This window comes from Corvus brachyrhynchos, unplaced genomic scaffold, assembly GCF_000691975.1.
Source record: "Corvus brachyrhynchos isolate BGI_N302 unplaced genomic scaffold, ASM69197v1 scaffold101, whole genome shotgun sequence".
Lineage (NCBI taxonomy): Eukaryota > Metazoa > Chordata > Aves > Passeriformes > Corvidae > Corvus > Corvus brachyrhynchos.
The window spans coordinates 13,406,382-13,431,251 of record NW_008237239.1 but is presented as its reverse complement, the minus strand read 5'-3'; the positions used below and the strand labels follow the sequence as shown (position 1 = coordinate 13,431,251).

The window sequence follows — 24,870 nt, the reverse complement described above, 5'->3', positions numbered from 1 at the left end:
CCAGTACAGACCAAAACCAGATGTAATCTGCAAGCACTTAATGCTGCTTTTAAAAAAAAGAAATGTTCATTTAAGACACCAGGAGCATTCAATTTAAAGTTCTGGGTTTTTCTGTATAGTGAGGTAAACTCATGAGACAGTTTTGCAACTTGACAGTGTTTCCCAAGGGTCATGTCAGGAACCATCATGGTATTTTTTTCTAGCATTCTATAAATACTTACATACCAGTGATAGTGTAGCCTGTCTGTTTTAAGTAAATCGAATCTCACCAAGCAGTAAGATGAAATACATGTGCTGAGATATTTCTGGTTTTTTAGATTAACTTACATGAATAAGAAAAAAGTGATCTCTTACTAGAAAAGTGGAACGTTAGCTGAAAATTAGAATTTTAGGACTGGATTGGCATTGTTTGATTAATACGTTATATGATAATATAAGCCAAACAGCAAAGTTTCAGGTGAACCAGAAGTGACCTAATTACACTTTTTATAAAGTTTGAGAAATTGCTCCAATTTCTTTGTGAAAGGAAGTGTTAAAAAAATTAACTAAGTTGTGGTCTCATAAATATTGAAGGTTATGTGTTTCACAAAAAGAAGTAGGTGAAAATGCTGCTATTGCTGCTTTCTGACTGGATTAGGACTGATAAATGTGGGGTTTTTTTCTGATTCGGAACAGAAAGCAGTGCCAGGAAGGGTGCAGTGGAGAAAAAAGTGCAGCTTGTAGATTTCAAGACATGTTTCATTGTTAAGTTAGAGACACTTGAAAGATGAAAGTCAGTCTATCCAGGTTGCGTTGTGAAATCTGTGTAGACTGAAATGAAAGTGGGCCTGTGTAATAGGAGGCACCTAGATTATTTTTTGTATAGTTGGTAAAAGCTTTTTCTAGCTTCTGAACTTAGTTAACCACGAAGCACGAAGGAAAAAGGACCTGAAGTGGCATCCAAAAGTTCTTTGAATCCGTTAACAACTATGAATTTGTGTTCAAAACACTTCTGAGTGTCTTTGTTTAAACCTCCTTCAAATGCAAGTGATAAGAGGCTCATCTCATAAGTGTTGTTTCATTCCTGAGGATACTAAATAGAGGAGTCACTAAATAGAAGAGTTACCAACAAAATTTTGCAGTGTCCTCTACTCTGCCCTTGGTAGCAGAATAAAATGATTATCCATTAATCTCGTTTGCCTTTTGATTGCAAACAAAATAACTGTGTCCTATTCTTTGAACTGCTTTTTGATTTGATATATTAGTGTGTGTATATATTAATCCATACATAAAAATACTTTCTCTTTGTACTTCCTACCATTGCCTGGGCTTGCAGATAGATTTATGATCACTGAACTCTGAAGTTTGTCTCTTTGTAGCCCACACGCAGCAACCTGTGTGTGTCTTAGTTATAATTTGCATGTCACACTTACCTTTGACAAAATTTCATCACTCCTTCTCAGGAAAGACTGAGGGAGCCCAGGGATGCTAGTTAGAAGCCCTGTGTCACCTAAAACAAGGTGAGATGGACTTCAGACTCCGAAGAGCAGTGATCAACTTGCAGGATAGACCTACCATCATCTAAAGAAAAAGACAGTAACATGTGGTATGGTAGGGGAGAAGCACTAGCGTTGCTGGGCAGGAGTTCCTCATCCACGATTGCCATAGAACATCTGGAACCAGTGCTGACTCCTCGAAAGACACGTTTTCTTTCCAGCAAAGCAGAGTATTAAGCTTGCTTATCTCCTCCAGTAAAATAAGATTATGTTGGTTCAGCTTCTGCTTGATATAATAGAACAGCAGATGTCAAAGTGCCGAAGTAGTAGATGAACACTGGCAGGCCTGAGTACTGCTGCAGGCTAAATCATCATTAGTGAAATTTTGGTGGTGTTTTTATCAAAGGATGTGGCTCCCTCCCCCAGCCTGTCACCTTTGGGTGATGCGTGGGCATGAGCTCATTGTAGTGCCTTGGAGAGCAGTAACACCTCTCAGTGATGCTTTTTTAAACTCTTGTCCTTAGGGCACACCTTTTCCTTCTTGTTTTTTCCTCCATAAAGCTTTTTAATTTACTGAAATGGAAAGAATGTTAATGTCTGCAGAGAAGAATTTTGCTTTAAGATCCTCACTTTTATTTAACATAGGCCTGGAGATAGCTGTAGGATAAACAATTTCACCAATGTTAGTCTCAAGTAAGGAATTGTATCTAGGAACTAATTTTTCTTTTGTCACTCACAAATACATAGTGTGCCTTTGGTCCTTTGGATGTGTAGCATCTAGTAAGGAATACCATTGGCAGATAGGAAGAGATACTAGCATGTCATCTTTATTTCTTAGGCTGCTTTTTTTTGTCTTTGCCTCAAAATACGTGAGAAAGATGCAAAGCAGAAGGTGCTTGAATGATCATCTGACCACCAGAGAAATGTCACAGTCTTTCATATTCTTTTTTGATAGTGGTAAATGGAAGAGTACTGTGTTACATGACTTCAGTTTCACTGAGCTTGAATCAGTCTTGATGTGGCCTCATAACACAGGGAAGAGAAAAGGTAGACTAGCCTAAGATTGGGAGCATGTAGGGGACACTGGATTTTCCAGTTTTGGAGACCCACTTCCTACCCCTCTCAAAAACTACATGTAGAAGTGATAGAGGAAAAAGACCTTGTGAGAAAAGAAGCTTTTCCCTTCTCTTACTTACTTGGTTGGGAGTAAGTCTCCTATTTTAAATCTCGAAGGACTGAACAGGTAAACTGTCTGCCTTCACTGTCCTGTAAGAAGTGATGGTCAAGTGAATCAATTGGCTCAACCTCTGTTTTTGCCTTCCCACTGTGCTGCTTGCCTGGGACAAGCAGCAGGGTTTAATTAAATTCTCAAGGATACATGTGGCTGCTCTGCCACGGCTAATATTGTAGAACTGTATATTACATTACAAAAAGGCAGCTATTTAATCTTACTCTTGAGGGAGAAACATAGCACCTGTGCTGCTTTATGTTTTGGGGCGTAAAGGACCTTATTCTATCTATTTGCTAGTTTTATTGCTGTTGTGAGAGTGACAAGAATGTGACCAGGATATTCATAATTCTCTGCATCTGATATTCACTCACTCTTTTAATTTATTTTTACTTTTCAGGTTGTCCGTCAGATGATGTGGCTGATGGATCATATTTTTAAGTATACAAACTTTGGCATTGTGTCTCTAATCCATGGAGACTTCTTTATAAGACAGGTAAATGGAAACACATAATAGTGCTTTGATTTATCCTTATATTTGGAACACTGTGGTGTTACAGGACTTACTTCTCATCTCCTGGTTGGTTTGCACGATGAAATAACTATGCTGTAAAGTGTATATTTGGGAGGTCTTTGTTCGGAAAAAGCTTAATTTTCCAAGCTAATTTTATTATTTGCACAGCACGAATGCTTATGAAATCCAGTTGTGATGGGAGCCTATTATGAGAGAGGTGTACAAGCAAAATACATGGGCAGTCCTTTTTGTCTCTGTTTCTGAGCACACCTCTCATCTTTCCTTAGTGACCTTGAAGCCATGCAGAGTGTCTGTCTGGTTGTGTCGCTGTTGTGGCTGTCAAAGTTCCAAATTAGGAAAGGCAGGACCGTCCCTTTTGATGGTGACATAGTAGTGGATCAGTTTAAAGTGGTGATGGACCTATGCAAATAGGAATTAATTGATTCTTGAAGGTTAATTATTATTTGAGCGTTAGGAAGGAATGTTGAGCTCAGCATCTGAAATACTAATGAGTGAGACCCTCAGATTATTTCATGCAGTTTGGGTAGGGTTTTTTGTTGTTTGATGGCTGTTGGTCAAGCTGCACCCTCAAAGCAGAAACTCAGGAGGCCAATGAAAAGCATGAACTGCAATATCCACCATACATGTTTCATTCCGCTCCTCATTACTTTGCCTGGACATAAAAATGTGTGGAGAGCCAGAGAGAAATAATGAATTTTCACATTGCAGAGAAGAAGATAATTTACTCAGAATGAAGTAAAGAAATGCTTAATCACAGCAGAACACGGCTAAAGTGAGATTTCTCACTAACACTAGAGGCATAGTTAGACAGCCTCAGGCACAATTAGATAAAACAAAGGTCTCTAGAGGCACACCACTGTGTGTTGTGAGAGGATGGAAGGAAACAAGCTTGGATGCTTTGTAAAATACCAATCTGTTCCAGCAGTTAGGATTTACAAGATGCACATTTTGAGATACACAGGACTATCAGTTTGTTAGTTGTAATTTCTGCATGTGGGGTTGCAATTCCAGTTACAAACCAAACAGTTGCTGAGTTGTGCAAACAAAGGCTTTTCCTCATTTTTGTAAGGTGGTTGCTACACACAACATCACAAATAAAATGACATCATCGTGGTTCTAAGTATAAACCAATTGAAAATAAAATGTTTCTAGGCTGTCAGCCTTTGGGTGTGGCAAAATACTTCATGTGAGTGAGTAATGGTCTTTTGCCTGACTCTAGAAAGGCCCTAGTAATACTTGGATGGTTACTGTTCACTGCTCTTGTCTTAACTGCTGTGCTATCTTGGAGTCCTGTGGTCTGATGAGAAAGGACTGGCTTAACTGAGGAACTTTTATATTGTTCTATAATTGCATTAATATGAGCAATTCCCCCTCTCGTGGGAAGTTGGTGAGACTTAAAAGCTAGGAGAAACACTTTCACAAAACTCACCTTCAGTAAAGTATTGTTTCTTCTTGTCTTTGATTCATCTACACTCTTCCCATCTTCCTTCCTCTGACCAAAAAAACCCAGCCAACCAACAAACGGGAAAGTTTGTGGCAGTTTTGTTGACATTTCAGAGAATTAAAACCACCTCTGCTGAGGAGAGCTTTAATTTTGCCCTCCTGTGTCTTTTGAGTGATTTGACAAAGTCACTTTGGAGCACTCCAAAATGCTAATTAATGTGAATAGATTCCTCTGAAAATTTGGGTAGCTTGGTGCATGCAGAGATGGGAAAAGATTGTTCCTGAAGATATTTCTGCAGTAATTAAGGATGTATCTTACTGTTCTTAAGTGAAGAAGTCGTCCTAATACATCAAAGAGGAGACATGAACGAGTCATTGGAGCGGTGCAGATTTGAGTGAGGTCTGTGGTTCTGCTGTGGTAACCCAACTGAGGCCTGGTCTGTTGGCCTCCAGTAGGTACTCCGAGGAGAACATTGCTTTTTGTTGTCTCAGGGGATTATTTTTATCTCTGAAAAGAGAGAAACCTTAGAAATAAAATAATTATGTCTGATGTTGTCTCCTTAAAGCATTCATTTTATTTAGATAATGTTTTATCCTTTCAGGGGAGAGCACACCGTGACCAGCAGCTTGTGTTACTCAAAGATCATCTAGAAAAGTATTACAGGAGCCGCAATCGGAAATGGATTGTTTTATTTCCAGAGGGTGGCTTTCTTAGGAAAAGGAGAGAAACAAGCCAGGCATTTGCAAAGAAAAACAACTTGCCATTTCTTAAACATGTCACCCTGCCAAGAGTTGGGGCAACACAAGTAATTCTGAAAACGCTTGTAGCGCCGCAAGAAAATGGAACTCCATCAGGTGGAGACACTGTGAGAAAAGGTAAAGATCACTTCACTCTGTGGGTAAAAAGAAAGTTAAGTATCAAAGATTCAAGTTAAGAAAAACATTGTGTTGAATTGGTCTCTTGAAATATCAAATACATTCATAATGAGCCATTGTATTTTATATAAATGTTTGCATATTTAGTTTTAGTTCTGCTAACTTTATTTTTCACCTTCAGACAAAAAAAAATCCCCTTAGTTTTAATTTGATTTAGTCTGTGATATGGCTGCATGAATGCTTGGTGTGGCTCACATGATGGTGAAGCAGATACTGGAGTAGGCGCCCAGAGTGAGCAAGAAGGTGATCCACTCCTTTCAGCAAGATCGATGGTTTGCACTGGTTTGTGATAGCATGGAACTATAGTAAAAGTATTTTTGGAATACACTGAGTTCATGTTTTTATTCTGGGCTTTAAAAGTTTCTTTGCATCCACTGCTTATACTTTATCCCTCTTCTTGAACTGCTTTCTGTTCAGCTCAAGTTCTTCTCTTCTGTACAGATCTTTGTGTTGCCTGTCCCCATTGTGGCTGGAGTTAACTATCACTGATTACTAGATTTGAAGGATTGTTTGGCTGTCATGTCAGAAGAGTTACGAGGGAATAAGAATAATCCTGCAACATTTTTGTTCTGGGATGCCTGGGCTGTAGGGGAGAGTATAGCTGGGGTATAAATAATGCCTATCGTTATGGGACATGGTGCTTTAGTCTCTCAGTTTTTAAAATTAACTTCTTGGCATGTTCAAGAGCAGGGTTAGATCTTAATTAACTTCCTTGTGGATTCCTGTTACTTATTACAGAAACAATGGGTTGGGGAGTTGTGGTAGTTTCTTACTGATGAGTGGTGCTGGTGTTTCCATAGGCAAATTCTGATAATCATTTAGCAATTTGAAACAAAGATCCTTACTAATGAAGCCACATAGGCAGAGGACTTTGGATTATTTTCTGTCTGAAGTTCGAATCTCAGGGTTAGCAAGAATCCTCATGCAGAAATTGCTTCCAGATTTTAGATCTGAAGTTATTCTTGTCAACGTAGGAAATAAATTGAGATGATGTTGTTGGAGAAGTAAAGGTAGGATTTAAAATGAGCTGAAAAACCAAGCTGTGGAATGCATCAGGGTGTTTCCTGTCAGACTACATTCAGAAAAGAAAGGCTGAAGAAAGCTCTTGTTGTCATAAAACATTTTAGGTTTAAAAGAGAGAAACTGAATACCCTGATCCTTGTTAAAAAGTTTGAATTTTTTTGAGGAGAAAAGCTTGGCCTGTTCTGTTCTATTTCTTGCCATCTCAAAAAGATATGAAGAGTAAGAAGTTCCCCAAATTAATTACAAGTCTTCTAGTTCTGGAAGGAGACCAAAAGTTCTTGTCAAATACCAATTTTATATTTTCCTATTCTTGGGTTGCAGTCAACTTAGCTGAACATCAAACTGGCTTCCTGGTTTTTTGTTTCCACTTTGAGTGGCATGATTCAGACTCTAGAGAAATGAGCATTTGATAGTAGTTGACCTAACAGGGTAGTAAAATAAAGGAATTCCCTCAGAAATGAAATGAAACCATATTGTCCATCCTACTCAAGGAAAGATAAATGGGCAAAAAATAGGAATGAAATGCGTGGGTTTAGCTGTCATTCTTTCATAGTAATGGACTTGAAAGCATACTAAAAAGGATGAAAAAGAAAAGTGAAAGTAAATTTTATATGCTAGGAAAAAGTAGTATTTGGTACATAGTGACACTGATGTATTTTATGTCCTCTCTTCTTTTAAGCTCACAAAAATGTTTCTAGCATTGTAAAACTTCCCTTTTAGAGATGTATGAAATCTTAGCTCTTGGTTTGTATCTTGTATAAAAGATTCTTCCTCTAATCTATTGCTTTCTGAATGCTTTTATTGTTCTCTTGCCATGCTAGAAAATGTTCAGTTGAATGAAATACAGTTGTATAAATTGATAAGGTTATATTATAAAGTTAGAAGCCTTACAAGTCAGTGAACATTTTTACTTCTAATCTCTTCTCTCTTTCCCTTTTTTTTTTTTTAATCACATGGAAAACCCATCTCAGTGAAATCAAGCTTCCCTCCTGTTCATGTGACCATTGTTGAGATGTGGGTGCTAGAGCCAGGTGTAGTGCCCACAGTAAAGGTTTTGCCAGGGACTTGCATGGAGACTGCCTATAAACCTTTTGTACATTATAATTTTACTCCTTTGCTTGGGAAGTGGCTTCTTTATCAGAAGCATCGCACTTCTGAACTTCATGGTTTGCTGGACACATTTTTCATCTGCAGTACTTCTTGTGCTCTCTATACTGTTGTAACAATGTTCCTGGAGTCCTGGGTTGCCAAATTATTCCGCTTACTATAATAAGCTTTCTACTCCATTATTTATTATTCTCCCTGTCTTTTTGTTTCCACCAAGCTTTACTGGTACTCATGGGAAATCACCTTCCTCTCCCACCTGATTCTCATTAAATTGGTTTGTAGATTGAGTTCTCCTCATCAAAAATTATGTCCCCTCCTGTTGAGTTTCCTGGGTAGCTATGTTATGTTGAGTCATGATACACAGTTCTGTTCTTGACTGCTCTCATTTTATTAGTGCTTAATTCATTTTAAATGATCCTTGTAGCTTTTATGCTATTATAAATTTGATACCATTCTACTTTTTCAGCTGGAGTGATGCGTAAAACTGGGTGAAAGAAGAAAAGATGACAAAAGCTACTATAATAAAAGATGGTTCATCCTTAAAATACTGTTATCACAGTTTGACACAAACCGAGTCAGATACAATTGTTTGATCATGTCACGCCCCAGCTCCTCAGCCCAGCTGGCTTTTGTATGTCACATGTCACTGAAGCTGTGGCCTTTGAGTTGTAGTTCAAGAATTGGGCTAATTGTAGCTCAGTGCTACATCATCTGTCCTGCTATAAGGTCTCTGATTTGATTTATGGCATCCCTGTGGTAGAGGTGCATTTATGTTGAGAAAGGTAACCTCCCCAAAGATTCATTAGTCTTAATTATGATACTGGTATTCTTTATATCCAATCCCCTTTGCAATTTATTTTTATACTAGTAATGAACTGCCCACAGTTTAGTAGCTGATTTCTCCTCTGTAAAGTGACAGGAAGAACAAGTGTTCCTGAGCTGGACAATTAATACTGTTTGATAATACTTGTACTTAAACTGCTCAGTTCTTTATCAGTGGCTTTTCCAGGACAAGCAGCCTCTATTGTCTTAATTTTCTCCTCTTAACAGTTTTCTTTCATATTTAAAATCCTAAGTACCAGCTTTCATCAGAGTGAATTTTAACTTATTGCTGGTAAACACTAAATTAAGTTACTAAAATGCTTGTTGCTTCTGCTGCCTTTTGAAACTCTAGTTTAATTTAACAAAATAATGTAATTTTATTCCTAAATAAATAGAAGGATGGAAAACCATAGGAAAGGTAGTACAGTCATTTGATAGCATGACCACTGTTGAAGGTAAACAGTGCAGAGAGTGTAGCTAAGTGGTGTCTGTCCCTGAAAAGAGAGTTTAAGGTACTTCTGGTGTCTGATGAAAGCCTCCAGATGGGACAGATGGGCCAGCACTGCTGCCAGCACCTGCATTCCAGAAGAAGATTTTAATGCAGGATAGAAATACGGGCAGCATAAAAATACTTCATCACCCTAACCCTGTAGTGACCCAGGTGTGTGTTTGCAGGGGTATTTTACTGGTTTGGTTTTTTGAATTTTTTTTAGCACAACACTTAGTCTTTGACATGGTTGCAAATACAGTGTTTTTTCAGTTGATAAGAATTGATTTTGTGAGTTTTAGAACTATCAAAATGTTCTAAATGCCCAAAACTGGCAATTCAAAGGAGTTTGGAGCTATTGTTCTTCAAAGGTGCACATTCCAGAGCGTATTTTTGATCACACTTGCTCTAGTCTGTTTTTTTAAATTCTGTTTTATTTTACCATGCAGCAGTTTGTTGTCTGATAAGCTGTTGCTATGAGCTTTGTTGGAGTCATACTGAAATCTTACCTTGCTGTTCCCAAATGCAGCAGAGTACATTCAATTCTGATGCTGTTTCTCAGAGAAATTAAATTTTCACTTCTGCAAGGCTGTACATTGAACTTCATAATCGATTTTTTTAAAAATCAAACTTTCTGATTTGCTGTTACATGAGGAATGTGACTTGAATAACATGTGAAAAAGCTTTTGATGGTTGTTTTTATTTCCCCCTGGAAAAAGGGCTTCTTGTTTTGTTCCAGGTGGTCTGTTATGTCAGGATTTTGGAATGATTAGTGAGATGCTCAGTCTGAAAGTTAATCTTTGGAGAAAAAAAAGTTAATTCTGAGGTTAGTGATCCAGTTGATCACACAAGGACAAGCAGAGAACAAGGGACACATTACGAGAACGGATTGCTATGCATGGAGAGCCACCGGCCTCTTTTGGCTGCATTCTGAGTGCTCAGGAAACCACACCTGAATTCTGGTGAATGCTGGCAAATATTTTCTTTTTCAAGTGCAAGCTGCAGGCCTCAGGTGCACACCTGGTTGGTGCATTCTTTCCCACTCTGGATCCAGTCTGGCAGGGTGACACCATCCAGAGCTTGGCTGAAGGCGAGGTTTCCCACTGAAATCTGTCTATGACTTGTTCTGTTCCTCAGTGGCAAGCACTGACAGTCTGCTGGTGGGTTTGAGGGGCTCTGCACATCGTCTAATCTGGTGTTTTAGCATCAGTTGACCCTAGGAAGTAGCAACCCCAGGGAGGACAAAGAGGGGGAACAAAGAGAAGCTCTGAACCCAGATAAATTCGTGATTGTAGACAGTCAAGTATCTGCTGTGAGGGGACTTTGGAGGATGACAGATCATGAAGTGTCTTGAAGACACTGATGGTAAGTTGCTTCTTAAGTGAAGATGGAGCAACTGAATATCACTGAATCCACAGTGAAGAAAATAGTTGTGAAGATTTGCCTCTGCTGATGATTTGGAAAAAAAACCCCAAACCCCCAAACAACAAGCAAGTTAGGAAGCTGTTTAAATTTTATTTTTGATCTTTTTTGTGTAGGCCAGGAAGCTGCTGCTCCATGTGATTGTTCAGTTTTGTCTCAGCACTCATAAGGCAAGAATGTACCATTCACACTGAGGTACATCACTGCTGTGTGATTTGGGTGCTGTTGTGTAGGGCAGGTGCACAGAATGTTTATGTGCTATTTAAGAAGAATCAGACTGTTAACATTTTGAAGCAGTTGGAGAAATCAAAATCTTCCACCTGTGCTGAAAGTGGCAAGCAGACTGACACGGCAGAAAAAAAACCTGTGCTTGGAAAGATCAGCCTAAGTACGGCCTCTGCAGCAGCTGCTTCTGCTGAGGTCTCTGACAGTCAGGCTGCTCAGTCTTTCAGCAAGTACTAGAAATGAAGGAGAAGAGTGTCTTTTAATGATAGGTAGAAAGTTGGAAGAGTTTGGCTGTCAGAACCATGCAGCCGAGTTGGCCAAGCCAAGCTGTGTGAGAGGGAGTTCTTGAGCACAGATACAGGGAGCTCCCTGATTTTCAGCTACAAATGCCAGACCTGAGATTCACACCACGTTATAACTAATGCAGCAATCTTTGTTTTGAGCTCCTGTTTATGTGCTCTATTTAAAAAATAATAGGGTTTATCCTTTGTCAAAGGTCTGCTTAAAGCTGAAAGCAGCATCCTTGGAGATATTTAGGTACCACTCCTCTGTGTTTTGTGCAGTTGTCATATTCTTTTCCAGTTTCAGGATCTGTCAGAGCTCCCTGGCTTTAAAATAAATTTGCTCATGAGCAGGTTGCAACACAGTATAACCCCCCCCAAAAGATAGCAAGATGTATTTTAAAATTAATTTTCTTAAATCCTTGGTGACTTATATTTTTTTGGCAGTCTGATATCTTGGATGATTATATAAAGCTTATTTTAAACCAGAGCATGCACAAATACTGTGATTTGAGAGCACGTGGAGGTAGCTGCACTAACACCTGCTTGCTCTAAAAGAAGGTCTATAGAGGCTGATGTTACTGTCACAATTTTTTTTTCTGGCCTGGGATTTCTGGTGGGCTGTCAGAATTTTTTCCCCCCACCCTGCCCTGAAAAGGGTTGGAGGTGAGTTTGGAGCTGGATTCAGGAATCGAGTGCAGTAGCAGCTCTCCTCCACAAAAGCAGAAGGTAGGAAATCAGCACAGCAGAGAACTGCAGGAGTCTTCCCTTAATGAAGTGCAAACCATTATCCACTGAAAGAACAGCTTTAAATACAGCTAAATATTGAATAAATTATTTTGAAACGCTTTACTGTAAATAATAAGAAAATGTGCCCATATTCATCTGGCACTTTTTAATTGCAATTAATGATCTTTTTTGCTTACTCACTTAGGCAATTTGCTTGTCTTTATCCATTCTTGCTTTACATCTGGGAAAATAATAACTTGAATGACTTTGTTTCAAAATCTATTTCTAAATTAATAGTTCTGTTGATTTAATATTAATTTCATATTGGCTCTTCTCTGAATCATTGCTACTTTTAAAATGGAGCACTCTGTAGTTAGTGCTTTTCTTAAGAGAGGTTCGACAAGCACTCTGTCATGATGCTGGCAAGCCTGCAGCCTCCACTTCTCATTTCACATGTCTGTCAGGGGTTTAAAATACTGTATTTCCAGAATGTAACACTGAATGTTTCAGCTTGACCTGAGCAGCTTGCCCTGGGTCAAATTTTAGACTAGCATGTTGCATGCTACTAAGAACTCATAACCTAAATTTTAGGAGATGCTGTCTAGCCCTGTTGGAGTAGTGCATTTGTAACGAAGCACTACAACTCCACTGATGAGCAGACACCAAGAAAACACTGGCTGCTTGTTAAAATAATTGATAGATACATGTGATGGCATTGCTGTAATTTTCTTTTCACACTTAATTAAATTAAATCAAATGCAAATTAAATGAAATTAAATGCAGGTAGAAACTGGCAAGCCAGTGCTTGCATGTACATTCTAGCTGGAGTCAGTAACTGAGGCTTTCAGGGTGCTGCTCAGACTGAGTGCTGCACATCTCTTCAGGTGTGTGGTAGGGCTGCTGTAAAATTAGAGCGGCGACTCTGGGCGAGGCCACACATCTGTCTAGCCCAACATCTTGTCCATGACTCCAGGTGGATTCCAGAGGAAGAGTGTGAACACAGCACACTTGCATCATACTTCTCCCACATATTTTCCAAGCTTCTGACAGTTTCCTGTGTGGTGGGTTTCCCCAAGGTGGGGGTTTCTGCCTGGTCAGTTAACCCTCCATGTACTTACTCAATTTCCTCTTGAACCCGACTCTTGGCATCCTTGATGTCCTTTAGCAAGGAATTCCCCACAGAATAATTTTTCTGTTTGCTTTGAAAACTTTTCCTCTTGGCTGAATTTTGAGTGTCTGGTCTTGTATTGAGAAGGATGGTGAACAGTCAATCCCCATACATGTTCTTGGTGCTGACAGTGTTCTTGTCAACCTCTATTACATTCCTTTTGTAGCTTTCTCCGCTGCAGGCTTGAAGAGTATTGTGCTTTGTACTAAAAGCTAACACTTCTTACATGCTCTTGCCCATGGGTGGCTGTTTCTGATAGTCAGTTTTTTAAATCCTCAAAAATACTGCCTGGTGTGGTGTGAGCATATTGCTGTACTGGTGTCTCAAGCAGTAGGTGAGCATTACTCTGCTGGCCTGGGCATAACATGAGCTCAAACACAAGACAGCTCTAGAACAGAGAGAAAATTGACAAGCTAAACTCAAAGTGCCATCTTGGCAGTGTGGCCTTCCTTCTTGGTTTGCTCTACAGATCTGCTGCTCTCCCTCTTAGCAAACCTGTGAATTGAAGATGTGCCAGAGAGGGGTCATGGCTAGGTTGATTTATGACCTGGACTGTTGCTGGTAGTAACCTATATTCAGATTTTATACAGAGTCACAGAATATTCTGAGTTGGAAGGGACCGACAGATTTGATTCTCTTCAATAATCTTAGTAGCAAATATTTTCACCTCCTTTGATCCTTTTTTCAGTTTCTAAGTAAGCTGAGTGGCATATGAACATGGACTGGTGTCAGCCTTTCCTGGAACCTCGTGGGTGCAGTATCCTCCCCACTGTGAAAACTGACCATCTTCTGTTCCTTGCCTTCTTACCCTGAATACACCCTGAAAGTGGTGTATTTCCTCTGTATTTCCTGCACCTCACATTTTTAAGAACCTTTGAGGGGTCTGCATGGCTGCTGCTCCATCAATGATCTTTTAGAAAGGACCAGGTGTAAATGTGCTTGAAGCGCAGACCAGGGAGCTTGGATGTTTATGTTGGGATTTTTCCTTCTAGTGAATGGGGGGAAGCATCTGACTTTGGGGCCAAGATGTTGTGTGACTGTACTCATACCTGGTGAGTGAACTTGTTCTGTTCTGCGTACCACAGTATGTAAGAGCAACAGAAATAACCACGAAAATAAAATCTAGGTCTAGCTGAAGTTTGTAAGAGTATTTCTGTGCTCTGTAATGAAATCTGGATTTGATTTTTGATGGTCTCGTGCCTCATACTTCATGAAGTAATATAAAAATTGAATAACTCTCAAATAAGTGACATGCAATTTGCTTTTTATTCCTAGAGAGCAAATCCAAAGGCCTCCAGTGGGTGATAGATACAACCATTGCATATCCCAAAGCTGAACCTATAGACATCCAAACTTGGATTCTTGGCTACCGACAACCAACAGTGACACATGTACATTACAGGTAGGAAATAAACCTGCTCCTCCTACACTGAACTTAAATATTCACAAATCAGTTGTATCAGTTCAGGATATGGGAAATCAGTAGCAGTGGGAGTGGGATTTTTGTGTCTCACAAAGGTGGGCAACTCATTTAAACACGATCTTTTTTTTTTTTTAAAAAAGTTCAGTGACTATTCCTTATCTTAGGACAGACAGTTAAGTTTTGGATTAATGTCTTGTGGTTGAATAGAGTTGTGAGGAATATTTTTGAAGGCTAGCTAGGTCATCTTTTCCACCTTAATGTTAAGGTGTTGGTAAACCCAACTTGAATTTTTTTAATTTTGTTTTTTAGTAATGACAACAAATTAAAAATCACTGTTGTTAAATAAACAGATTTCCTAATAGATTATTATATCTAACTTTCTGACAAAGAAAAGCTTTTTCACTCAAAGAATACTTTAAGTAGTTGAGGAAAGCAACTGGAAAAAGCAGCTGGAAAGTGTTACAACTCTCATTGACAGCTAGGATGGGAGACCATTAAAACTTTTCTCCTCAGCAGTTATTTGACTCGAGACCTAAACTGGTGGAGAGGGAAGTTGCATTTTGCTTTTAGATTACAGTTAATGCAAGTCTGAAATCTCCAGGAGTATTGTAACACTTTTCCTAAACCAAATAAGTTGTTGCATTTTATCCCAGAATCACATTATTTTGTCTTACTCCCTTCTGATGATTTGGAGAGTTTTTAGACTTTTACAGAAAGCTTTCAAGTATCCCTGTGGATCCCCTGGGTGGCAGTTTAAGTGGGAATGACCTTCTCCAGCATCACTGCTGTGTCAGTGTTATGTGGTGCAGAATACAGGCTGCTCGCTGGAGCTCCTTTCCACAGCCATGTTTAAATCTGTCCTTACTTTTTATAGAAAGCTACCTTCCAAGTTTCCCTGAAGGTGAACATACTTACACCCTAATTTATATAAGATAGCATTGTATCTGTTGTGCTTTATTCAGGTCACCTTAGTACTCTCTCAGATCTCTGGCTTAATTGCAAGTTGAATGTATTTAGAATTCTACTAAAGAGTATTTCCAAAAATACTTTCTTTAAAAACAACAGCAAATTAACTTGAATTCATTTCCTGCTTCTGAATGTATATTCACACTTATTTTTGAGCACAAGCTTAAATATGATGTAACCTTTCTTGCACTGAACCACTTTAACCTGCTTAGACTGCTACAATTTCCCATGGCACAATGTGTAGCTGCTCGGGAGGGTGGTGGCCAGGAGCGTTTCTGTTTGATCCTGCTAAGTTCTCCACTTGATGCCTTCAGCGGGAGCACCCCATTTCCCCTGTCCTGCCAGGAGTGGATGAGTGGTCCCCCAGTGATGCTCTATGATTTTACAGAGTTTGCTCATATCCTGCCTTAGCTGCCCCCAGCTGTTCCTCAGTAGTTCTTAATTTTGATAACAATTGGGTATTGACTACTCCTTGCCCTTAACAGTGTAGGCAGGGGTTAAATCAGTGACTGAGGTTTGAAAAGGCCTGTGTGGTGTTGAGGCCTGAGATGTCCCTTGTAAAGGTTGTGCTAAAGTTGTTAAAGAGGTAAAGAAGTTCTTTGAAACAAGCTCAGTTAGCAAAGGAAAACCCAAGATAAAATGAACTTTGTCTTTAAAATACGGAAATTGTCAGAGGTGTGTTTCTATTTTCCTGCATTTGACATGGATATCCTCTGAAATTTTCTTTAAATGTACATCAAGTCTGTCTGCATAGGTATTATACTCCACTTTTCCTGCATTTATTGCAATAAAATTTTGCTCTTTTTTTTGTAATTTGGAATGTCTTGGGAGATTACATTTGAAATAAATTTTAAGGGTAATTTTTGAATAACTGGAAAGAGAGCACAATAGCTTCTCATGTAATTTCTTTTAACTGAGTTAACGGGGGAAAAAGCAGCACCCTTTGGAAAAAGCAAAGAATAGTTTTGTCCAGATGCCATCTCTGCTATATGAAAGAAGAATCAGGATTTAAACATGCTTATTCCCTTTTAGAGTAGTCCACAGCAAGGTACTGATGTATGACAGCAGTGGGGAAGAAAGGAACATTTTCTGTGCCACTCAAACTGGAGCAGAAGAGACTGCAGAGCTGCTTTTGTTGTGGTGGCTCACTCAGTCCCTTCTGCTGTGCCCTTTGATCACCACCTGTCTCTTTTTGCCTTACAGACTTTCTAATCTAGTGATTCCTTTTCTCATAGCCTGGGCCTTTGCTGCAGGATTATTTCTTTTTCATTCTACTCAGGGAGCAACAGAAAAGTGTAGAGAGCACAGCAAGGAGCCTTATGTTACCATTTTTAGGTGGTTTTCTAGCTGATGGAAATGGCAGAGAAGGCTTGGTTTAATCCAGTAATCTTTTTTTTTGAAAGCTCAATTTTGATAATGAGTTGAACCTTGCTTTTCAAGCCTCGATTTCAGTCCCAATGACACATTTCTCAGAAGTTCATAATTAGGCTAAGCTGTGGCCTGGTTTTCCTCTGGATGTCAAAAGAAACTTAAAATGAACAATTACCAAGTTTGAATCTAAAAACACAAGGTGTGAGAGCTTCACCCATCTATTGAATAACTTTTTGACCCTGACTGACTTGTCTCAGAACTTACTGGAAAGTGCTGCAATACTGGGTTTGCTCTCTGAAACAAAACACTCAAGGAAAATACCTAATGAACTTGCTCCAGGTCAAATGGCACTGGGATTTTAGTGGGAGATTTCAGTCCATCTCGTGCAAGGCTTGTCAAACTAGAGGCCATCACTATGGGATCTGCCTTGTAATGAGTCTGTTGGAAAGGTTTGTTTGCTCTTCTCAAATGGCTTAGCTTTATGCTTGGGTCATTGCGTGGTGTGTGCTGACCAGAAATGCAGCCTCACTGCACTTCCACTCAGCAGAAATAAGCTGAGTTGTTTGGTGTCCGTGTTTGGTGTCCAGTGAGGCCACGGACTGGCTGCAGTTCTCAGCTCCCACCATTTCTGTGCCAGGAGTCAGGTCTGCAGTTTATTTCTTTTCCTCTTGCACCAGGCACTTCATTAGTGTGATTGGCTTGGTGTTTCTCAGCCAGTCAAGTTTGTCCAGCAGTAATTTCTCAAGTGCTGCAGTCCTGTGTGCAAAACCCGAGACTTACAAATTGAAAACACCCTGGGTATGAAGCTGACTCGGTGCTTAGCATCCCTTCAGTCAGGAATGGTGTAGGGCTGGGTTTTTTGCCCTGGTTTTCCACGGGGTGATGGCCTTGAATGCCCACATCCCACGCTGGGGCTGTGTGACGGTGGCTGTGGTGCAGCAGCCCTGACGTCAGAGCCAGCCCGAGTCAGCTCTGACGCAGGGGTGGCTGTGCGTGAAGTGCCACACGGGCTGTTCCCAGCTCTGTCACCTTTCTTCTCCGTGCCAGCTTTTGTGCTGTGCTGCTGCTGCTGCTGAAACAAGCCTTCAGCTGCTGAGGAAGTTCTATTTTTGTGTCTGCATTGATACAGATTTATTGAAATAAGCCAGGCTCCGAGCTATAAATAAGATGAAATGCATTGTGGTTGCTGGATGAGTGTTGCAGAAGGGCATCCCATTTGGCAGTGTATTTTAATGCACTTTTTTACGCAAGTAACTTATTTTTGGTCATGCCTGACATCTACCAACAGCCTCCACTGTCCTGGATTTATTTAGAGCCATTGAAGCAGCAAATAATATCATGACTTATATGGAGTAGCGAGTAATACAGAACTTCAGTTCAGGGTAGGACAGGTGATAAAAGGCAATTAGTACTTAAACTGGTAGCTGTGAACTTCAGAATTTAAATACAGAATCAGAGGTGGTTTCTCCAATAAGGACCAGTTAAAAGAAATGAAATGTTTCTAAATATGCCTTATTTCTGAAAATTCTTTGGTGTCTTCTGAGAAACGGCCTATCAGTACCTAATTCCCCACAATTTCTCACATATGCCAACATGTCTTTGGCAGTTACATCTCCTGTTTTTAACAATCCTTTCTTCTTTCCTGGACTGTCATTTATTCTAATATATTCTGGTTTGGGACATGGACAATGGACACAAATCTGTGCAGTGGTTTAAGAAGTTGCTGTCCCCCAGTCAGGTACCTGGAGTGTCCCGCAGGTGTTGTCACCTTGCAGCTGCCAGTAGGTGCCTCCAGCTGGAGGATAATACTTCATTACTGAAAAAAGATTCTTTCACAGATTCCCTCTGGAATGTGTCTTTATTTCCACCACCACTTCTAACTTCCCAGGGTGCAGCCTGTGCTGTGACTACTTTTACCCCTTTCCCACTTTCCCCAGTGACAGAAGAGCAGCTGTTCCCATGATGAGAAGCAAAAAAAAGGTATTTCCATTCTCCTTGAATTTTCTGGTCAAGTTCTTATCCAGTCCTATTAAATTCCTTGTTTGCCACACCAGGAACAAAGATGCTCTTATTTTTAATGCAGTGTTAGGTTAGTTTTGCCCAAAAGCTAGAAAGATGCAAGTGCCCAAGAAACTCCAGGAGCTTCAGATGTTACGTGTTGACCTTATTCTTTGCCTTGGCAGTTCTGTTTGATGATATTTTATTTTCCTGAGGAGATCAGCAAACTGTTTGCTTCTAATGGTATTCCTCATGCTGCAGACCCAAAGGTGAGGTAGAGCCAAGGTGATGCTCGTGCCCTGACCACATGGACACCTGTTTACATATCTCATTGAAATAAGGAGCTGTTTCCTGCATCTTTTAACACTGGACCTGGCAGTTGTCAGCGTCCAGTGGCTGGGGATGACCCTGCTCCCATTGGGGCAGTGACTCTCTGCCATTGTTTTGGATCTCCTGTGTGGGGAGTTTTGTAACAGTAGACTTGATCAATTACCTTCCTGAACCCAGTCTCCTTCAAGAGAGTGTTCTTGTAAAACACAGATGCCAGCTGAGCCATCTGATGGGCAGAGAACCGTGGCATTATCAGTATGTTTAGTTTAAATATAGGGGGGGGTTAGCTTTGCCTTATCGAGTACAGAAAGGGCTTCTTTCCAGAGTTTGAGGATTTTTTTAAAAAATACTTAATCTCTAATTTAGATCAGTCATTAGTAAGAATGTTCTGCTGGTAAAAATAACTCAGGATAATCTAAAAATTCATTTGAAAATGCTTCCAAATACACTAGCACTTATCATTGCTAAGTTGGGGCTGCCAGTGCAGCATTATTGGAAAACCAGTTGTTTTTCATTCTGTTTGTATTCATTCAAACTGGGTGTAGCAGTGATTGCTTCCCAGACTTCTAAGCAGCAGTTTATATCCAGAGATTGAAGCATTCTGGCAGTGTTATTGATTCACACAAGAGCTGGATGGGTTCAAGCAGGGAAGTGGTGTGCAGCATTCCATTAGTCTCTCAGAGTGCTGGTATCACCTGTGCCACTTTGCTGCTCCATTAAAGCACAGCTCAAAAATTGTTCCTAACAGGTATCTTGCAAGATCCTGTGATGTTTTCAGACTTTTTGTTTCTTGGCAAAACAAAGTTGTTACCCATTAGGTCAGGGACAGGTGAAGGCAGAGGTGAAGAGTATCTTAGACTTTACAATGGAGGCTGCATGTGAAGCCGGGTAACCCTACACTTCTGTCCTGAGGCAACACACATTCTCGTAGTTCTGAAACCTCTTAAAACCTGCGTAAGCAAGCATCTGTCCTTCAAAAATACTCTGTGAAACACAATATTCAGTTGCTGAGCCTTTTATCTCTTCACAGCAGATAGGCAGAAGAGAGTAAAAATAGTGTTTGGCATCTTGGTTGTGTTTGGGGACACAGAGTAAGTCTTTCTTAGTGTTCTACCCTCAACAAAATGGTCCTTCCTCTGTGGGTGTGTTTTTTACTTGCTGCTACGTGGTTTAATTTTAACCTGCTGTACAGCATCTGGGCTTCAAGATAAAATAGTTTTTTATTGTTTGTCTTTGTTCTTAATATGCAGACTGAAAACTTGAGCAGCTTACTGAAGCACCATTTCATAACATTTGTCTTTGGCCAAAGACTCTTCTTCCAGCTGCTTTATCTGAGATAACAGCTGCTAATTTCTGGTTACCAAGACTGGCTTTACTGGAGCATAGAGAACTCCAGTGTGAGGAAGACGTAGGTAGAATTACTTCAAGGGCTGCAGAGATAGCTGAGTTCATGTTGATACCATAGTTTGTAAATAAAGTTGCTCATCTCCTTATTTTGAGGTTGTCTCTGTATGCCAAAGCACTGTGATTTGTAATTCACTCCTTAGAGCAATACTTTGCTCTTTGACTCCCCCACTTACAGCTTATTTTTCCGTGCATCAAACTGAAAGGAAGAAGGACAAATGACTTGGCAACAAAGGAGGCAGAGATTTTGAAAACTGTAACAGCAACAAAAGCATTCTTCAGAAGTGCCTTATTTTCTTATTCTGACATTCCCATATCTGTCCAGAGGCTGCCCAGGTGATTGTGGTGTTGCTTCCAATTTCTTGCAGTATTATCAATTAAGACTATTGAAAATGAAATGAAAATCCACTAATGAAAATAGAAGCATGATGTAGATGAGAGGCTAAGTGGGAGCTCACTTGGAAACAGAAACCTACAGTAAAGGCCTTGCATTTCAGAGTGGGAATTTTTCAGGTTAGCCTGATAAACAAACCTCTTCTGCATTGGCCTCCCAGTACAACACAGTGGATATTTAAGTTCTTGTATACATCAAAAGACACTGAGGGTCTGCTGAGGAGGTTTCACAGCTACTGTAAGACTGGAAGTTCTACTTTGAAAAAAAACCCAGTGAGGTATGGTGGGTTATTTGAGGGTTTTGGGCTGTGTGTACCACAGTGAATACTGCCCTCGTTATGTTTTTCTAAGCAGACCTAATATTCAGTGTCGAAGTACCAAAGCACTGGCAATTCTTCCATGGGTGTTTTTAAGACAGAGCAGCAATATCTGACTACAGGGTCAGTTTTCAGTGTAAAACCTGCCTTGGAAATTTCAGAGAAAGCTGCCAGCATCCTTTGAAAAGCACAGAGAGCTTGTTTTCTGGGATGTGGGAGAGCTCTTGGTGCTTAGTGATGTCATTATGTGGCTTCTGCCTGCTGAATTGTTTCTTCAAAGCTGTGGATGAACTTTCTTATTTTTTTATTTCTTTCCTTCCTCCTTGGTTTGTATTTTTTGGGGGGGTAGTAATATAGTGTGGGGGCATTCTATTAAAAAAAACCCAGCAACTTAGTAGCTTTTATCAAAAGCTGTAGTACAGCATTTGATGGAGACTGATGCTGGTGTCTTCTGTGTGCTTCTGGATGGGAACCTGGAGTTTTCCACTTCTGTATCTTTAATGCCTCTGTGATCTCTGAGTTGGAGAGAGTGCAAATCATGCAGTTAGATTTACACAAAAGTTCTGTTCTCTGTGTTTTGTGGTGGGCTGGGGCAGAAGAAGAGTTTTGTTCTCCACATGCAGAATACATTTGCTAGGTTTAATTTGTGTTTGTTTCTTTGATAGGATTTTTCCAGTGAAAGATGTACCTGCAGAGCCTGAAGCTCTTACAAACTGGCTGTATCAACGATTCATTGAAAAGGAGGACCTCCTGACACATTTCTATGAAACAGGTAGGATGATACCCAGCAAAGAGAACTGGGCTTTGCTAATGACTTCTCTTACAAGGATCTCAGAATGGTTTAAGGATGTTGTAAGCATTCTTCACAGGCATACAGGAGATACAAGTATTATTATTGTTATGATTATTATTATTATTATTACTGCTTCTTACGTGCCAAAAAAGTATGATTATTATCTAGGAAAGGTAAGTTACCTAGGCAACGTCAGAATTAGGGTAGTGTTTGGAAGCTGTCAAACAGTAACACACAGTTTAGCTGTGAAAGGTGGCATTTCATGGAGTGGGATAATTTAGCAATGTGCAAAGATCCATGGTTGGAAGGATGATTGGAAGGATCTGTGAGAATTACATGGCATACAGTCTTTGGAGCTGTGATCTGTGCTGTCAGTGCTGGCCTCCTTGCTGCCAGGATCACTCCTGTCATCATACACTTCCCATGCTAATGGAGCAGAGGAATTGGAATAAACTTGGGGCATCAGTAACATCACTGAAGGGATACTGGCACACATGTGATTTAAAATACTGTAGAGGGGTTTGCTCAGGGCTCTTTACTCCATCAGTTGATACTGAAGTATGTCACTTGCCCTTCAGTGGGAGGGAGAGTGGGGAATGGGATTTGGAAATGCGTGTTCAGCGTACAAAATACAGGAATGCATCATAATAATGCAGAAAAACAAAAGTCCAGAGAGGAAAAATTTGGGGTTTATTTTGATATAGAGTCAAGGAAGTTTATAAAACGTAGACTGAGTAGGAAAACTCCAGATGAAGTAATATAACTTGTCTCTAAAGAAAAATATTCTCTTCATTAGCAAATCACAGTTGTTGATGGGGAGAGTGTTCGGTGTCTCAAATCAGCTGAGTTTAGTATTCCTGGGTGACTGTGTTAAAGATGCCTCTTTTGTGAGATGATTTATTACAAAGGCTGCTTTAATTTAGTTTTGAGTGCTTAATTTATCAATCCAAGTGCTTAAAGAGATTAATAGAATTCTTTAACAACTCAGAGTTGTATTTTGTTTTATGAAATACTGCTGTTACTCAGCCATCATTGATGGCAAAGTCACACCCTGCTATATAAATCACATCCAAATGCATATGTTGCACTTTATTAGACAAATGACTTTGTGAATATCTTTAAAAATACAAGTGTAGCAAATAGATTGTAAAGAAGTCTTGGGTTTGTGACATTATTTTATGCTATTGAAATAAGACATACCCAGAAAATCTAACTAGTCCAGAATTTCTGAGAGTATAATTAATATAATCAGATTTATTCATTAAAATGCACTTCCAAAATAGGGTAATCGGTATTAATTTGCCAGTGCAATCAGTATGAATTAATAAAGACATGTTTTAAATGTAAATGCTGTGACATAGGGCCTTATTAGGCATAAATTAGCATAATTCAAAGTTACTGCCATTTATACTTTTTTGAGAACTTGCTGGCATTGCTTTAGTTGGCCTACTGAAAAAGTGCTGCTACAGTTTTTGGAAACCCCTTGGAAAGGTGCTGAGGTTGAATGTGAGGGGAATCCCTGAGGCTGCTGAAGAGCCAGCTTTGTACTGACCTGGTACATGGTCACAAGTGGGTGTGGTTTTAAGACTTAGAGCTGTTTCAATTGTTATTATTAATCCTTATTATTGTTATCATTATCATCATTATATTATTTTACAATTCACACTGCCGAGGAACTTCTCTTAATAAAGCTTACTTCATAAAGCTGGAGTGACATTTAATGCTCCATGAAACTTCAAAAGTTTGCATTGACAGTATAGTTGGTAAGGATACATTCTCTTGGCATATTTTTATTTGGGAAGAGAAGGAAACAAAGCCTAAAGCACCTTTCTCAATTTTGCTATATTCTTAAGCATTAAGAACTTAAATCACCTGGGGAAAACCTGTAATAATAGACCTCTGGAAATCAAACCAAAAAAAGTATGCCTAAAATTTCACATGAAATTATCCCATAATTTTTTACAGGTGCATTTTACACTTTCCATTTCTAAAATTAAAACCATTTCGAGTTAATAGCTGTAGGTAACAGACTCCTGTTTAGGCAGCTAGTGAAAAATTTGTTCTTGATTTCCCTGAACTCTTCAGCAGGATGACCTTGAAGCCCACAGTAACACACATGAGATTACATTTAACAGGACAAAAACACTCAGGAACTAATTAAGGAAGAAAACCCAACCATAATCTAGGAGCACTTGGAAATGAGTGATTGCATCCTGAAGTCATTATGCTCCTCATTCCCTGTGCTCAGAAGCCAAGTAGTGTGAGTTGATGAAAAAAGTAAGGAATGGCATCCCCAGTGCTATGGAAACACTTTGTTGTAGCAGGTCTGAAACCTCATCTGGAAATCCAGTGTACAGGTCCATCATCCATGTCGAGAAACACAAATTCAACTGGGATGAGGGAAAGGTAACGGGAGCTGAGATTAAGGGGAAGGTAGAGTCATTTCTGTGAAGGTCAACTAAAAGTACTTGGCTTGTCTCAGCTGGGAAAGGGAAGGGTCAAAGATGGCTTGGGAGCGGGGGGAAGACCCAGCTCTCTGTATCTACCAGGGAACAAGGAAAGGTATTTAAACCAGAGGTCAGTGGTTGTACAGAAAAACAAATGGGCCATGGAAGAACAAATCCAGCGTAGAGTGAACAGGTAGAAGCTTAGCTGTGAGTTACTGGGGAATAAAGATGTGACAAATCTGCCCAAGTGTGAAATACCTATCAGGGAGAGGTGGATGGGGCTCATCAAGGGGGTTTTTAGGCTTTTTCTTTGTTTGCTTTGGTGTTCCTTTTTTTTTTTTTTTTTTTTTTTTTGACATGTGCATCTGTCACGCAAAACAAGTTGCTGAGTTCTCAGGCTCATCAAGCTTTTAGAGATTTTGCCATCCATTACATCTCTACATAAGTGAGATGTAAGTGCTAAGTTTGGATCATGGTACCAAACATAAGTGATAGTAGCCCTGGGGCCATCCGCTGACTTTAGCTAAATTTAAAACTTTCATTCATA

The 24,870-nt window shown here is 39.7% G+C and overlaps 1 protein-coding gene across 3 annotated transcripts in view; it reads left to right on the top strand.

Moving 5' to 3' along the window:
- LPGAT1 (lysophosphatidylglycerol acyltransferase 1) overlaps nt 1-24,012 on the top strand; it is a 52,594-nt gene extending 28,582 nt beyond the window's left edge. For 2 of the 3 annotated variants that reach the window (XM_017730012.1, XM_017730013.1), the window contains exons 3-6: nt 3,104-3,199; nt 5,284-5,557; nt 14,157-14,283; nt 21,749-24,012. In XM_017730012.1, coding sequence (XP_017585501.1) covers nt 3,104-3,199; nt 5,284-5,557; nt 14,157-14,283; nt 21,749-22,157 — 906 coding nt within the window. In that variant the 3' untranslated portion in view covers nt 22,158-24,012. Of the gene's footprint in view, nt 1-3,103; nt 3,200-5,283; nt 5,558-14,156; nt 14,288-21,748 lie in introns of those variants that run through there. The other variant, XM_017730014.1, reaches the window with a different exon arrangement.
- The last annotated feature ends 858 nt before the right edge of the window (nt 24,013-24,870 follow it).